Source organism: Sturnus vulgaris, chromosome Z (assembly GCF_052056855.1).
Source record: "Sturnus vulgaris isolate bStuVul1 chromosome Z, bStuVul1.hap1, whole genome shotgun sequence".
In the NCBI taxonomy this organism is placed as follows: domain Eukaryota; kingdom Metazoa; phylum Chordata; class Aves; order Passeriformes; family Sturnidae; genus Sturnus; species Sturnus vulgaris.
Window position 1 is genome coordinate 53,941,089 of NC_142283.1, and position 17,403 is coordinate 53,958,491.

Below are 17,403 nucleotides of genomic sequence, written 5' to 3' on the forward strand. Positions count from 1 at the left end.
TAAGTTCGACTTACAATTAATCCCCAAACGTTAATGCATTTTTGTTACAAGTGTCATTGATTATTCTTTAAGCTAACAAAGAAAGATTCCTTTTCATTATTGTGATATATTTCGTAACTTATTACTCTAATCCCCCCTATTATTGTTACCAGTTCCTCCTTTTGATTGTATAAAACTTGTACAGAGTACTTAAAAAGGATAAAAAACTGTTACTGAAAAAATATAATACTTAGAGGTTTGCTTCAGTAGCTGCTTTTAGTACCCAAAATGACTTCATGTGTTTTCCCTTCTTCTTTTTAAAGCTTGCTTTCTTTCTTGCCTTTTTTAAAGTATCGGGAATTTTACATACTACCTAAATGACAACAAGGTTCTGACAAGACAGACAAGCAATGCAACTAAATGAATTTTGAGATATCATGATAAGATCATGATGATGGGTTTTTTTTCTTCATTATTGTCCACTGCAACTTTCTACTTGCAGCTCCAGGACAAAATCAAAAGTCAGTTGCAAGTCATTCCAAACAGACAGAGTAAATCTGCATATGCCAAATGATACAGTTTCCTATGATGAAGTTATTGCTCACACAGCAGGCACCTTAATACTCACATGCAACAGTCTTGGAATACAGATAATAAATGGTCTTGTAGCTCTCTAGGACAGTGTTATTATATCCACCAGTGAGAGACCATCAAGTATGTGTTTTCATGTAATGCCTGCCAAATTTTAAGTCAGTGACTTCTATACGTTATCTAAATGTTTTTCAGAAATCAACTTTGAAATTAGATGAGATTTTTTTTTCTGAAGAAAAAAACATTCCAGAGATGCAGAGCAATATTCCAGGTAGATGTTTATTTTTTAGGTTGGATAAGGTCTTGAGCAACCTGGTTGAGTGGAAGGTGTCATGGCAAGGACACTGGGAGTAGATGGTCTTCAAAGTTCCTTCCAACCCTTAACATTCTATGATTCTATGATTTTGTGATTTAGAAAAAGATCTGGATTCAACCTTAAACCTGCATAAGTAGTTCAGTACATATAACAATGCTTTAAAATGTCAGTTGCTACTATTCAGGTTCATTTTCATGAAGTGTAAACCTACAAATATATGGGAGATTGTAAGTCTAGTTTCAGAATTCACTACTGGCTGTAGACTGCAGAATGACTCAGATGCTATAGGATCACCGATGTACATTTATCAGTATTAATTTGTATAAATTTGACCTGCAAAAGGACAAAAGAATAAGAGGATGTGAAAACTGAAGGTACACCGCATGTGTGAGATTAAGCCTCTTGTATGAACCTCCCAATAAAAACCTTTTATCAATGAAAAAGCAATGTCCTAGATTTTAGGGAAAAAAGCTAACCAAACCAACGCAACAAATTTTCTGAAGGCTCAAAGTGAGGTAGAAAAGGCCTCTCAGAGTCAAGAGTAGTGTAAAAGAGAGCAATGATATACGATTACTTTGTTTCACCCCGTATAAAAGAAAACTGGACCACAAACCACCATTTTTCTTAAAGAAGAATGAAAATTTAATTCTTCATTCTTGTTCCTCTTTCCTCTGGTCTCCTTTGAAGGAAAAGGGATCTCTTAACCTAGATAGTCTTACTATTGCCTTATCACTTGCATTATTTGAAACAACTTTTTAACAATTTTATTTACATGGCTGGAGAAAGGGGCCAACAGGAACCTCATGCAGTTAACAAAAGGAGATTCCAAACGCTGCACCTGGGGAGGAATAACCCCATGAACCAAGGAGGCTCAAGCAGAGAGGCCCAGGAGGGACGCGGCCGCTGTGAGTGCCCCCGTGCCCTGCCAGGGTCACTGCGGCTGCTGCCAGCGGGACACGGGGGGATCCTGCCCTCTCCCCTGCCCCGCCAGCCCAGCTCTGGGCTCTCCGGGCCCCGGAACATGAGGAGCTACTGGGGAGAGCCCAGCGAAGGTGAGGGAACTGGAGTGTCTCCTGTGAGGGAAAGCTGAGAGAGCTGGGACAGTTCACCCTGGAAAAGATGCAGCAGCACCAGACTCACTCCAGGACCTCACAAACTGTGGGGTTTAAGACCACCAAAAGACATCGGAAATGCCATGGCGCGGGGTCTTTTCCCTCTGGGCGGTTTGTTGTGCTCACAGCCAACAGCCGGGTGCCACAGGCTCCTGTGCTCGCAGACCTGGCTCAGTGTGCGGCCTTCAGCAGGACCCAGGCCCTGCACTGGCAGTGCCCCACGGCACCACTGAGGGCTCCCGGCCACTTCCTCCGTCCCCGACGGGCCTCTGCAGGTACCCTGTGCCAGCTGAGTCCCGCTGCCTGGGCAGGAGCAGTGGAAGGGAGATTTCTCCTGGAATGGGGGGCAGCGTGCCTGAGGGGAACGGAGGGGGAAGGCACCTGTGGAAGGCAGCTGAGGGGCTGCTCCGTCACTTTCCAGTAAAGCCTTCTTTCCCTGCGAGGAGAGGGAGGGCCGGCCCTCTCCCCTCTCTGCCCCACACCGAGACCCTTCGGGAGGTCCCTCTCTCCTCTCTCTGCCCCACACCGAGACCCTTCGGGAGGTCCCTCTCTCCTCTCCCTGCCCCACACCGAGACCCTTCGGGAGGTTCCTCTCTCCTCTCTCTGCTCCACACCGAGACCCTTCGGGAGGCCCCCCTCTCTCCCATCTCTGTCCACGCTCCGGGCCCTTCTCTCTGCTGTGGTTCATGGCGCCACAGCAGCTGCGGCACTCGGCCCGTCTCTTGGCAGCCCATGGCGCGCGGTGCCGAGGAGGCTCTGCAGGAGAGCGGCTCAGCCACGCCGGCCGGCTCGAGCGGGGCCCAGCGGGAGCCAGCGGCGGCCGGGCTGTGCCCCATCTGCCTGGGCGACGTGGACAACGCGGCCCACGTGGGCACCTGCCTGCACACCTTCTGCTTCGCCTGCATCCGGCAGTGGGCCGCCGTGCGCGCCGCCTGCCCGCTCTGCAGGCAGCGCTTCGGCCGCATCCTGCACACGGTCAGGGCGGACGACGACTACCAGGAGTACGAGGTCGGCCCGCCCGGCTGCCAGCAGAGCGCCGCGGCCGGGCACGGCACAGCCCCGCACTGGCGCTACCGGCTGCGCCCGCGGCCCCCCCGCCGTCCCGCGGCCAGGAGCAGGGGGCGGCCGCCGAGGGACCGAGGGAGAGCCCCAAGGAGCTCCGAGACCGCTGCCCCATAGGCTGCAGGCAGCGCTCGGCCGGCCCCGCCGCTGCACCTGCCATCCCCTCGCACGTGCTGGGGGCGCGGCTTATGGCCCTGCTGCTCTTGGAATGAACATCCAGAGGCTGGCCGGAGCAGGAAAGCAGCGGCTCTCACAACCCCTTCGTATATTGCATGTGAATACACTAATTAGGTGGAGGTGTTATTAATTCCTATTACTCTTAGTCATAATAGTATTGGTATTTTGAAAATTATTAAAGTGTTCTTATCTCAACCCAAAAGGTTTATTCTTTTCTTTCCAATATTTCTCCCCAGTGGGAAGGGGCGGTAAGTGGGTGCATGGATCTTAGTTGCTGGCTGGGGTTCTCCACTGGGGTTCTTCACTATGCTGGTGCTGGAAAACCATTGGCTTTGTGGTCACTGAACAAAGATCCAGGAGCTTTTCAGAGCATGATTTTCTCAAAACCAAAGAAAGCCACTTCAGACAATGGTTTCTAAAGTGCCTTGGTAGTATAGGAGAACAAAAGGGGAATGTGTTGTGAATTTCTTTATAGAAATGCTGCAACAGAGCCCCTCTCACTTGAACTCCCCAAGCACCAGAGCATCGCTGCCCAAGCTCTGTGGCCATCAGCCTGAATGATGACCTGAAGCAAAGCCAGGTCTATGGAGACAGGCCATGCTGACAACCCTCTCCCTCCTGGTGCCTGCACGCCCAAATGAATTCAGTCATACTCCTGTCACAGCCCTCTGAGCCTTCCTCTGACACTTCCATCCAGCAGCAGTCCAGCTCCTCCATCCCCAAACCCCACTGCCATGGCTGGAACACAGGAGAGGGCTGGGTTCAGGCTTCACAAAAGATACTGCTGGGGACTGTCTGCTGACCTGCACACCTTGGCTTGGCGTTTTCTGGAGAGCAAAGCTCTGAACTCCAAGCATCCCGGGACTTCAGGAGCCACCCAAGAAGCAGACTGGCATGCAAGCAAAGCATCTTTGTGCCAGGGGCCAAAACATGGGCTTCCTACGCCCTCCACCTCCGAGTCTTACTGCGCCCATCCCAGTCCCCCGCTTTCAATCCTTCCCCCACACACACCAGCACCAGACTTGAACATTTCCACAAGCTCTGGAGCAATGTCCTCTTGCAGTGCTGGGGCAGCCCCACAGACTCTTATGCCACAGCCCACATGGGTCCCCAGCCCTGCTGGCAGAGAGCTCCCACAGCCAGGGAGGCCCCTGCACTGCATTCCTGTGGGATCCATCTCCTCTTGGCAGGGAAGGGCCTGGAGCGCCTGGGGACATCAACGTGCAAATGACACTGGTGGTGTGCCCTGTGCCCAAAAGGCAAAGAGGCTCCTGAGGGGGGTGACTGGGAGTGCTGCCAGCGGGACACGGTGGGATCCCACCCTTCCCACCCTCTTCTCTGCCTGAAGAAATGTGCAAAATTCCATGCAAACAGAAGATAAAACTTTTTTTATGGCAGTGGTCATATACTGGGATATTGTTGAATAAGCTGTCTATACATTTAATTGCCATCTTCGGCCTTCAGTACCTTGGAAGCAGGAGATAATCTTCTTCTCTCTACCTGCTCCCTTGGTACTTGGTTGTGCAGAATTAACCAGTCAAAATAAGACAGGAACCAACTACTGGGCCTCTTACACTTCTAACAAGAGCTGTGATGAAGTTATCACTAATTACAGATTATCTTCTATAAAATATGGATGAAAAATGCATTAAAATATAGCATAAAGCCAAATTACAGTTCTTTGATGGCGTGTTGTCTCTAAGTCAATGTTGTTGAGCCTATGTATTAAATCCTGTGTGGGGTTTAGTACAAGTTCATGTCTTTGCAGAAAAATCTAGAAAATGAGCCATGCATATCTACCTTCCAAAGCCACCTTAATGCTACTATGTCTGGGCAGAAAAACTTTGTATGCAAATTAACACAAGAAAGTAATAGCACTACCATTTTGTCCTTTAGGCAAGTCAAAAAATATTTTTGTTTTAAATTCAGGTACTCTAATGCAATTAGATAATTTGATACTATTTTCAAATTTTAAATAGCCAGTGATCTCTGTATGAGGACCCAAAACTAATTTCCTTCAAGTGTATTTTATGAAGCATCAGAAGAGGGGAAAAAAAACCAACAAACCAGAATTTGTTTGAAGTGATTTTTTTTTAATGGGAACCCCTCCATATAGTTAAAAGATCAGGAGAAGGCAGGAAAGATTAAGTGGAAGATGAGATAATAGACAAGATAATTGCAGACCATTAAAGACTCAGAGATTTATTTTTAAGACATTCAAGCTCTATTTAGAAAAGCTCTTTGTTAACTTTTGTAAATCTAAAAAGATTCTAACATGTTGAACAATAATGGGACTAATGGTGTTAAAGCTTCATCATTTCCTATTTCAAAGCAGCCCAAACAGTAACTGGCCACAGAGTGTTTCCACAAGCACAAACAGAAGATAACAAGACTAGAGGAGTCATAGTGCAGCAAGACCTCAATATGCCACAAAAAGAGATTTGTTGTGCTCTGTGCTCTCAGAGTGAGGAGTGACGAGTCCTGAATTTTCTCACTGCGGTACCGTGCACAGGGAAGTTGAACACACTTCCCCTCACAGGCGCTCTCAAGCACCATTTTGTTTCTGTGGCACCAGAGAGGTAATGCAAATTCAGGGTGGGAGCTGAGGGTGTGAAAGCCAAGTAGATAGCTCCCTGAAATGGAACTGCACTAGTCTGATAGGGATAAAAACAAAAGCAAACATGAATCTGTGTTGGTAAGTTTACAGGCAAGCAGATGTGCGGCTTAGGAAAGAAACAGAGAACTGGTTTCTGTATTGGTTTGGTCTTGAGCCTGCAGAGCTGTCTTGAGAGTCCTCTGGTTTTATTCCTCCTTTCTGAGACAACAAAAAAAGAAAAAAATGCTGCCTATGTCAAAGCCATCTGCATGTTTTCTAGTGCTATTCCGCTTCTGCAATTATCACATCTTTTCAAGAAACTTCTAGACTCTTCTGTTTAGGAATCCTATTCTCTGTGTTTTTACAGGAAAGCTTAAGAAAGTGCTTTCCTCCTATATTTTTCATCTCCTCAGATTAAAACAAAAGTTAAATGTACACCTAAATTATAATTTTTAAAATATATATTTGGAGAGGTACATATATTTTAGATATATATTCATACATACAGTTGTTTGTAGATACAACTACATATATGTGTATCTATATTACACAAAGCTATAAATACTTGTGCTTGACTAAACACTATAGATTCCAAGATGTGGACACCATCACAACAGTTTACATGATCTGGTTCACTTCTGTTAATAGATGCCTGAAATGACACCAAAATATAAATAAATACATTTAATTGCATTTTTAAAACTGTGACTGACAAAAAACCAGTTCTACTGAGGTTTCTGAAGATGTTCTTAGTTTTATCATTACACTCACAATAGAGATTATTTAGGCTTCGATAGTTATTGAAAGTTGTCTCTAACCATAAGGAAGTATGTGAAAATGTTTATTTGTGTGTACAAATAGCAGGCAACAAAGACTACTACTATAGACAGATTCGAGGAAGAAGCTGAATTCGTGAGGGTGAGGGAGTAAAACACGGGAGGTAAGACTAAAAGGAGACATAAAAATGAAAAGCAGTATTTTATGGTTGGTGAAAGAGAAATTTCCAGAGTGCAGCAGGGTACAGGTAGGTAATGGAAACCACTGTATGTTTGCATTAGCATGCTGAAGAGGTGTAAGTGAAACATTTTGATTTGCTCAGAGATAAAAGAGTGTTGACATAATTATAGTTGAAAATTAAGATGGTAGCTGAGCTCTGAAAGACATTTTTTATTTGTGTGGATAGATTAGAAAGGCCTTACCTTAAATTTCATTCAGGAAGTGTATAAAAGAGTTCATTATGGCAAGAATTTGGGGATCTAGGCATAATGCTGTGTTGAAGATGATGCTACATTATACACTTGAATAGCAGTCAGTGTGATCTACAGGAAATAAAATGTGCATAAAGAAGGGCTTCTCTTCTGAAAAGCTTCAATAAGAGAAAAAAATTTAGAATTTCCATGGCAACAACCAACAATCCAAAATGGAAAAAATAAAACAAGGAAACAAAACAGAAAATCAATTAAGAATTGAGGTGATGATAAACTGCACACTTTAGAGTCTGAGTCTTTATCATGTATTTCAAATATGATTTCAGATTAAGCAAACTATTTTCATGGTGTTGGTAGTTTAAAGATCCTAAAGAAACTAAGGCCTGGCAAAGTAGATGTAAACAATAAAACCATAAAATCTGATGTCTTTTGTTGGGGGGGGGGAGAGGAGGAGAAAACAGAAGAAATGGATTTTTACAAAACTATGCAGAAATAATTTTTATACTCTCACTTTCTTAACATGCCGTAAAATAACTCATGGATGGTAAATTTAAGAGTCTTTTAGTCTCCATTCTTTCCCCATGCTAAATTTACACCAATTTCAGGAATTTCTCAGCACTTAATGATGTAATGATGCACTACCCTGAATCTTTTTGAAGTCATTAAATGAAACTGCTGTGGACAATAGACTACTGTTCTCATTTTCATTACAGTCCCTAGCAAGGGGTCCACATGTTCTACTGAAGAAGTATCTTTTGGGGCTCAGTGGGCCTACAGTAACTTATCTCATACTGTGACTTCATAATAACTGAATATAAGCCAAGAGCAAAATTCAAGTTCTCAAGACAGAAGAGGAAATAGAATAGTAGGATTGCACAAGAAAGGATGGGGATAAAGAACTGGAAGAGATATAAGGCAGAAACCAAATGAGAAAGAAATATGAGGGCATTCATTTTTCATAAAATAGTGTGTCCTGGAAAACGTGCTAATAATCTTATCATTTTTTCACATAATAGGGAATTTTTAGAGATCTGCACAAGGGTTTTCTGTGTAGATCAAAAACTAGTGACACAAATTGGTACGCCTTGGTGAAAAACATTAATAAAACTATATCCCTATATTGTTGAGCAGTAGTGTTAGCAGACTCTACACAGACAACTTCTCTGGGAAGGAGTAAAATTTTTTTTATTTTACATCTAGCTTCATGGGTTTTTACATCATTTTGTTGATCTACCTGTCTGTCATCAATCTTCCCTTCTAGCGCACTCTTTTATTCCCTTGTTTCTTGACTGGAATCCTTTCTGAAATTATTCTGAATATCAGTCTTGTACCTGTGAAGCAGCTTTAAAAACTTGAAAAAAGCCAGTGCTGTCTTACTCATCTGAAAATGAAGACCTTAACTCAGTTAATTTAGTGCATTTATTGCAATGTGGTACAACTTCATTACAGAAGAGTTTCAATGCGGTCATGTTTAATCACCTGACAAACAATGGAACAAATTGTTTTGCTTCTGAGAGCTGTCATATATAGCTCCCAAGCTTTACGTTCACAACATGTATAATGTGTCTTTGAAAAGAGACGGAACCACATCTGCAGTGGTAACAGAGAAATTCTAAGGGTCAATTTTATATTGTTGAAATACTTCTGACCTTGGGCCATAATGAGTTCTTCTTGTGCTGAGCACTTAGTAAGTTGTATTCCAGCACCATAATGAAATAATGCACATAAAGCTACTCAGCAAAGAAACATCAAACATGATGAATGGAAGTCCTGTGTTAAAGAATAGTTAGGACCCTAGGTTCTAAGGCAGAGTTGGTTTATTTCAGCTAGAGCTGTGTACCTTTGGAGAGGCGACAACCTATGTCTCTGAGGCTCAGACACAAGAGTTCTCTTCCAGACTTGGTTTTCAATATCAGCCTAGGTGGACCATTTGCATGCTAGTCTGACAATGTTTGTGATACCTCTCTGGTGGAAGTGCTGGAATATTTACCTCTTCACTGTTAAAATTAGCACTCCTAACTGTCACTGAAACACTAAATGCAGGCAAAGCAGCTTTTTCTAATATCTGAGAGATGTCAGTTTCTGTGTCATAACTCCATCATTTCTTAGACACTGGCTGAAGCTACTCACTCAGTAACATCTGCTGCTACTAGTGAAGCTCTTGGGCAAATGTACTCAGGCTTTAGAGCAGTTTGCAATTTTGATATTTATATATAGATTCAGTCTGAAGACAAATCTTTTTCTATGTGGAACTGGGCACTATTCTAGTGATAAACACCCCATATTAGTTTTTGCAGTCAGGCACTACTGTTTTTTTCAGCCAATACTTAACATCACCAAATCTGCCACTGAGGTACTCTCTTGTTTCTGCCTTTGCATGTCTTCACTATAGCAAGCAAGGTTCTCTTGCAAGTTGTGATTAATTTTCCACGACAAGTTGCTTTTAGCTGACTAGCCATCTACTGGAATTATTACGGGACTGACCAATGTTTATCACTAACACTGCATAAGCCAATTTTCACTTTCATAAATGTGAATCAACCTAGGGAAAATAGCCTGATTAGTGAAAGGGAGTACACAGGCAACAAAGTCAGCAAGGCAAGCTTGTTCTGACTTAGAAGTTTACTTTTTCTGAGTGAATTAAGCCAAATTATTCAAAATTCTGCAAAATCTGGGAGCAAAATTGTGCCATATAGAATTTTTAAAAAATAATTCATTCTTGCAAGAATCTGGGATGCATGTGTATTTGACACCTTCCCTTCCCAGAAAAACCAGAATAAAGGTTGTGTAAATTAATTTCCCATCCACTTAGTCAGTAGAAATCAGGTCAGCTCTACTTACGGCTGCATTAGCATTCTGATCAAGCTCACTTCACTCACATTTCCACCCAAACATCTCATTACAGGAGTTAGTCTAGGCTGTTCAGGGCACAACAGATATTTTCATCTTTTCCACATCTGGCCACTTGAAAGGTGTGCTTTCAGTTTCTCTGACTTGTACTAAAGGAGTCAGAGAAGTCTTTGTGAGGTCATGGTCTAAGTTTTGCTCAGAAGGTGTGAGTCATCCACTTCCAAATCATGATACTGTCCAAGTCGAGTCTTACTTGCCTCAATGGCATTGACCATGCATTAAGTATTGTCTCGAAAAAAACCCTGACGTACCAAGTACAGTAATGTTGCATCAGAAACAAACCTGATAAAAGTTTGACTTCTCTTGAAAAATCCTTTGAAAGACTTTTGAGGACTAATATGCTCTAGGTTATAAAGATAAATATTTGAATACCTGCAATACAAAAAATATAAAGAGATCAAAAGTAAAGAGGTAGACTTATGCTGTTTCAGGAGAGACCATGGTTAAAGTAAAATTGATATCTCATTTAAAGTGTGCTAGGGTACTGCTTTTGAAAGATCTCATACTATCAGAAAGTCATGTTTTAAGTAGTTTAATCTACAGAATGACTGAGATATCCTAAGAGAGAAAATACACCCCAATGTTGTCTGCTGGCTTTAGAGCTCAGAACTTAGTTGCCAGTATTTTGGGAACAGCATTTCCTCTGGGAAATGAGACTAGATGCCACTTTTAAGTAATCCCTCCACCCTTTAAAAAGCGGACAGACAGAAATGTCAGTAGGTGGAGCTGCCTTTCCTGTAGCCAATAGAGAAGTTTCTCTGCAGAAATTGCATTTGCAGGCACCCATTCAGCTTTTCCCAGTCCCTGGCAGATGGTACTTGAACAAATCGTGAACATGCAAGAATGTTGCTTTTTTACATCATGTTACCAAAGTGCACAAGTCAGGCGAAGACAGAACACAGAACTGACAATGTTTGTCAGCACAAGCTGTTTATTTTTTCTTCCTTTTTTTTTCTTCCTCAGTCATGATGAATGATATTATTTTACAGTGATATGCTTTTGCTCCAGAGCATCTTGTTCACAACAGTAAAATACCCCATAATTCATGCTTGGACTGAAGGTAATGCTAATGTAAATATGTCTATTTTCATCATCTTCAGTGCTGACGTACATGAAGTACATCTTCGCAGATGATAATCAGGCTGACAGTTTTTCTTCCATTATTGTTCTGGTGAAATAAATATGTAGTTCATCTGTTTATTACCAAAAAGTACTTCCACTTAATCTCTCAGCTTGTAGCTGTACAGTGTAATGAGGGCTGTGATCAACGCATTGTCTTTATTTTAAACGGGAGATTCATGAATCTGATTTACTGAAAGAATGAATGTAGTACAAAAACTTCTGAGAATCACTCATATGAGATGAAGAATAATCATAATTAATAATATCATAATTTATGATACATGTCTGAACATTGGCTTGTTTCATATGAAGAATTCAATGTCTGCTTTATTTCTGAGGCTTTGAGTAAGTATGGCAAGGAAGGTTCTCTGACTACCATCTTCAAGTTCGACTTCACTGAGTAACTGTGGTTCATTTTTTTTCACATGGCAGGCCACAAACGAAAACATTAATATTAAAATGGATAATTTTGCTTGTGAATGAAGAGTTAATGCTGCCCTAATAGACATAGACATCACAGGAAAATCAGCTCCTCTGGATGTTTACAAAGCACACAGAACATACGTCATCTTCTGATTTTATGCATCTCCATATGGCCACCTTCAGCAATCCTAATTTCCACTCTTTTTTCCAATATGCCTAAAAAACCACAGGGACGCTGATTAGCACACGTGTCTCCAGGTGATATGCTGCACAAAGGGAGTCTGTCAAAATCTTTGAAGAATTTTTCTTCTTTTGTGGTAAGGGCAAAATACAAGGAAATGTTTATTTTGTGGTTATGGTGAGCAATATATGCACAGAATGGTATTTGATTTCACTGTGCTAGTAACAGGTGCAGTGCCTTTGGGCTCAAGACTCCTGATACCTTTCTTATTTTATAATTTCTAAAATAACCAAAAAAGACACTTCTAATGAGGACCTGATATACACACCCGATGACAATAGGAGGTCTTGAAAGCAGCTCTGAGCAGTAAGGCACTTCAGTTTTCAATAGACAGTAGAGGTGAATGGCTGATATATTTATTTTTAGAGTGACATTTAACTATTCATCTGACTGTAAGATCTTGAAGTTATACACACTCCATCCCAAGTTTCTCTCTGGCCTTAAGATCAGAAGGTGGGGACAACAATGCAAACTATATAGCTTTGTTTATTTTTTCCTATAGCTTGTCTCAGTGAAAGGAAAAAAGCGCTCCTGAGCTACAGTTCCATGTACATTGTCACAGCTACTGAGCACTGGTTTTATATTGTCTTAATCTTAACAGTCTTTTTAAATCATATTAGGTTTTAGTGTCTCTTATGAATGCTCCAGAGCCAGGGCCTTTTCCTCTTTCAGTGAAGTGCATCTCAACAGCTCTGATTTAATTGAACTTCAAGAAGATCAGTAGTTAAATGGCTGATGATTCCTTCCAGCGCATGAGATAAAAGCTTCTGTTTCCATGTGTATACCAAGAGTTGCACAATCTTGAGAAGTAACTTCTTTTCCTCATTTAAGCTGGATCCTTCTGCTAATAAATAGAAAAGTGTCAACTAAATAAATGGAAGGTGGTAAGTCAATAGCCTGCCTCAAAGTATTGTCTTGACCAGGAACAAGTTTTGGTTTTAAAATTTATGTAGATAATCTGTAAGTGATGCTTATTTTAATTTATTGCTTGGCTGTTGGTTAATTGTGTATCCTGGTGAACTGAGAATCCTGAAGAAATGGCCTTGAAACTATTAATCTAAACCCAGCAGCAATTTAGAAGAACATGGTGGGTGTTTTTCTGTATCTTTCAGTTTCTTCTGCCAGGAAGAGCAATGGCAGCATTGCTCATCAGCTGATAACAAGATCTTTTGCAGACATGGCCTAATCACCTCTGTTACACTGTGATAATACAAAGGCACAGAACGTGTTTAAGCTTCTGTTAGTTAACATCTGTGTTACTGAAGACTAATCTCAAGAGAATAAAGTTTGCAGGATGTAATCAGTACTGAGGAGATTTCAGATCAAGAAATTTTAAATTAACAACACCAAAAATGTTTTTTGCAAGGCAGTGTTGTATAAAATAATACTTCATTCCCATTCAGAGTTGTTATTTTTATTTTAACAATTGGAAAAGCAGATGGGGAAAAGTGTGGAGCCCTTTATTCACTATTGTTCAATAGCCAAGACTCCTCTGTAGAGCTGCTGCCTTGCCAAAAGTCAATTTTAAATGTGTAAATGAAATGTCTCAGTTCTATAATGAGAAATGTCTTAAACAAAGGTGATATTCCTTAATACCAGATTTATTTGCCTTCCTTCTGTGAGAGTGTTTCATATGGCAGGATTGTAAGATCAAAATCATGCAGTAATGTGGAATCAAGACCATCATGCTGAAAAACTTCAGATAAATTTTATGTCGATAGCACATGGCAGCAGCAAGGATGGGCAGAATGAGCAGTCCCATGACATTTCCATTTTAGTTGTCTAGCTTTACTGCACTACTATAAAAGCTTGATTTCTTACCCTATATTTGTATGCTTGTATCCCACTTTATAGTAAATGTTTTACTACTATAATTACTATTACTTCTATTATTTAAGGTAAAGAGATAGAGCCTCCTATCCATTGGATAATTTTACCTTTCTTACCTTTTCCTTAGCATCACCATGAGTGGAGATCATGACATAAACTGGAAAAAAAAAAAAAAAAGAGAGAGAGATATTTGACAGAGAGGAAATATAATATTTACTCTTAATAAAAACATTCTTTAGCTTGAAGTTACACATGCTCAAAAGCATAGTATATTCCAAACTTAGCCATACTTCTCCCCCTGACCTGCCATTAATTTTTAAACTTTTGTCAGGAGTTAAGTTTGTTCTAACATATTTAACCTTGATTTTCTATGTCTTCATGTCCCATGCAGAAGATAGATAATAATGTGCATTTTTGCCACTTACTGTGAGCATGATCTTTAAAAGGTTTCAATAATTTCAGTTGGTATGTGTGACGCAATAATTTTAATGAACGCCTAAGCAGATTTCATCTTGTCCTTTTGTGTAGTTAGGAATAATTAACACTAATGAAAAAACTATTAGCTAATTTCTCAAAACAGTTTTTGATTGTACCTTTGTATATATACATCCTCCAAAATGCCTCAGAAATTCTTTAAAATCCTATTACCTATAAGCATGTTTTAAGATCAGTTCTTTCTAAGATCATTTCTTCCATATATACTGCACAGTACCTTTGGTGATTTAACTGCTAGAAAAGTGTAAAATAACTTTCAAAATCTTCATCACTGCTTTTTGAACAGGTGTCCTGGTTTAGGACAAATTTGGGAGGAAACCTCTGAATGAGGTCCCTCTAGAAAAAAAAAAAGAAAAAAAAACAAAATTTGAGAGAAGTGGAAAAAAAAAGAAAACTGTTTATTCAACAGGCAACACACCTCCCAGCGCAGCAATGAACAATATCAAACAGCAAAACCTCTCGCTGTTCCGAGGAGATGACAGATTTAGAAGAGTTCTTTCCGTGGCTGCCCGGCTCACTCAGGCTGCTCTCAGTCCCTCCTGTGCTGGGGATGCTGCGGCCCAGGCCAGGCCGGTGGGACACAGGTGTGAGCTCCCGGTGCTCTGCTGGGTTTTCAGTCCAGAGCAGGTTCAAACAGTTCCAGGAAAACAGAAAAAGGGGGAATAAAAAAACCAACAACAATCCAGGGGGCTTCTCTGCCTCAGCTAGCCAGAAAACTCACCAAGAGCAAAGGAGAGCTCTCTCTCACTGTCCACCACAGACAACACAGTCCGAGTGCAGGAATGCGGGGAAGCCCGTGCAGTCTCTGATAACAAACTCTGCACTTTTTCTTCCCCCTCCCTTCACTCCTGGAACCAATCTTAAAGTTGCAGAGTTTAATATTCAACACCAACGGAACAGACGATTTGGGGACATAGGCATCATACAGTCACCCCAAGACAACAGGTGAGAAAAAAACCCATGATAAATAGATATGACAGAACAGATTTCACCTGAACAGATTTCACCAGAACAGATTTCGAGTAGAGACAGATTTAGCTATTCCTTATTCTATAGAGTATATTTTAGAAACTATACTTGTCTCAATATATTAAATGCACAAGAAACTCTAATTTTGACTTTAGGTCCCTTGTAACAAAGCTCAGAAGTATTATAATATCATATAGATTAACCTAATCCATGTGAATTTGTTTGGGTTTTAAATATGAATTGTCTAGATTACCCAATAAGGACTTTCACATTTAATGAAACTGGCTTTTTCAGACATGCCTGTATATAGTGTGAGTGACTCTAACATGTATTTCTTTCCCATGTTTAGTTTTGTTGGGGATGGTTGCATGAACTAGGAATAATATGGTGCGTTATGCTGTATACACTTTTTATTAATATGATACTGTACATTTTTAATAGAATTGAAGATTACTATAAATATTTCAAGTATAATTCTAGGAACAATTATATATGTCCAGCAATGAAAGGAGTTGTACTTAAGCAGAGTATACTTAATGACTGAGAAAAAAATACAACCTACTTTGGCTTTCTTTACACAGCACAGATGCATCATGTTCTGTTACAAACAGAACAGCAATCCCTAGAGAAATGATGGTCCCATCAAGCCAAACAAGGATATTAATAAAGGTTAAAGGAGATATTCCTCCGCTGAAACTGCTGAAGTTCCCACTGATTGAAAAAGGGGAACATAACCTGCATTTTTAAAAGAATTTAAAAGGAAGACCCAGGGAAATGAAATATGAGACCCAGTCAGTCTCACCTCAGTCCCTGGCAAGATAGTGGAGCAAATCCTCCTGAAAATTATGCTGAGGTGTATGGAGGACAGAGAAGTGATTGGTGACAGCTAACACAGCTTCACTATGGGCAAACTGTGCTTGCCTGATTTGGTGGCCTCCTAATTATGCTGGGTTACAGCATTTGTGGATAGGAGAAGCATGACTGACGTAATCGACTTGTCCTCATGCAAAGCATTTGATACTGTCCCATACTACATCCTTGTCTCTGCACTGCAGAGACACTGATTTTATGAGTGAAACACTTGGTGGATAAGGAATTGGCTGGATGTTTCACTCAGAGAAATGCAACCAACAGCTTGATGTCCAGGGGGAGACCAGTGACGACTTGGGACCTTCTGGGATCTGTACTGAGATGAATATTATTTAACATCTTTGTTGGCAACATGGACAGTGGAATTGAGTGCACTCTCTGCAAGTTTACTTGCCAAGCTTAATTGATGCTCTAGGTGTAGTTGATATTCTAGAAACAGGGAATGCCATCCAGAGGGACCTTTACAAGCTCGAGAAATGGGCCAGTGTGACTTTTATGAAGCTCAATATGGCCAGGTGTTAAGTCCTGCACCTGAGTTAGGTAAATCCCAAACACGGATACAGTCTGGATGATAAATGGACTAAGAGCAGCCCTGCAGAGATGGACTTGAGCGTGTTGGTAGATGAGAAGCTCAACATCAACCAGCACTGTGCACTTGCATCCCAGGGAGTCAACCGTTGTGGGCTGCAGCCAAAGCAGTGCGCCCAGCAGGGCAAGGGAGGGGATTCTGCCCCTCAATTCTGGTATCATGAGACCCCCCACCTGGAGTGCTGCATCCAGCTATAGGACTTCTATGGGAGTAAATCCAGAGGGCCATGAACATGACCAGAGGGCTGGACCAAATCTTCTATGAAGATATGCTGAGACAGTTCAGGTTTTGGGACCATTCTTGTTCTTTAAAATACACTTGCCTGAGGTTTTGCAGGTTTAACGAAAGTGTTGCCATGAAGCTGTTCTGCAACGTGAGTTCACTGGATGCAATGCCAGCTAGCTCACAGGTCTTCACAGAAGACTGTGCAGGTCAGCTAGTGCTAGCTAGTAACAACTAGTGCTTAATTTGCCACTCTCTGTTTTAATATCAAATCATGGCCTTTCCTCTCAAATACTAAAATAATTTATTTTATACTCTGAGGGAAATGAAATAAGGTCTCTCCTAATTATTTCATTACTGATTTCACATCTGTGGCCAAACACTTTCCTAGCACATAAATTCAATACTAACTGTAGCAGAGAAATTATTGGAAAAGATCAGACACAGGCTGCACAGGTCCCCCCTGACTTGTGGACCAACAGGCTGCTGGAGGGGTTTTACCTGCCCAGTGGAAGTTTCGTAGCTCCTTCTGTGCATTCAAGGCCAATGCAGACAGATCATGAAGGCTATAAATCATACTTTGATCTGACTCCTCTCCTCTCTGATTTCCCAGGCCTCCACCAAAGCCCCTCCTATATAAAAATGGAAATACCTGTGAGAAACCTCATTGACTATTTAACTCTGATGTGCT

The 17,403-nt window shown here is 41.3% G+C and overlaps 1 protein-coding gene across 1 annotated transcript in view; it reads right to left on the minus strand.

Annotated features, from left to right (window-relative positions):
- Positions 1-5,368: 5,368 nt before the first annotated feature.
- The window catches only part of LOC148219850 (uncharacterized), a 63,847-nt gene continuing 51,812 nt past the window's right edge, over positions 5,369-17,403 (minus strand). The window contains exons 5-6 of the mRNA XM_088157018.1: positions 13,684-13,724; positions 5,369-12,581 (exon numbers count right to left, since the gene is read on the minus strand). Of these exons, the coding sequence (XP_088013144.1) occupies positions 12,564-12,581; positions 13,684-13,724 (59 nt within the window). The 3' untranslated portion in view covers positions 5,369-12,563. The remainder of the gene's footprint in view (positions 12,582-13,683; positions 13,725-17,403) is intronic.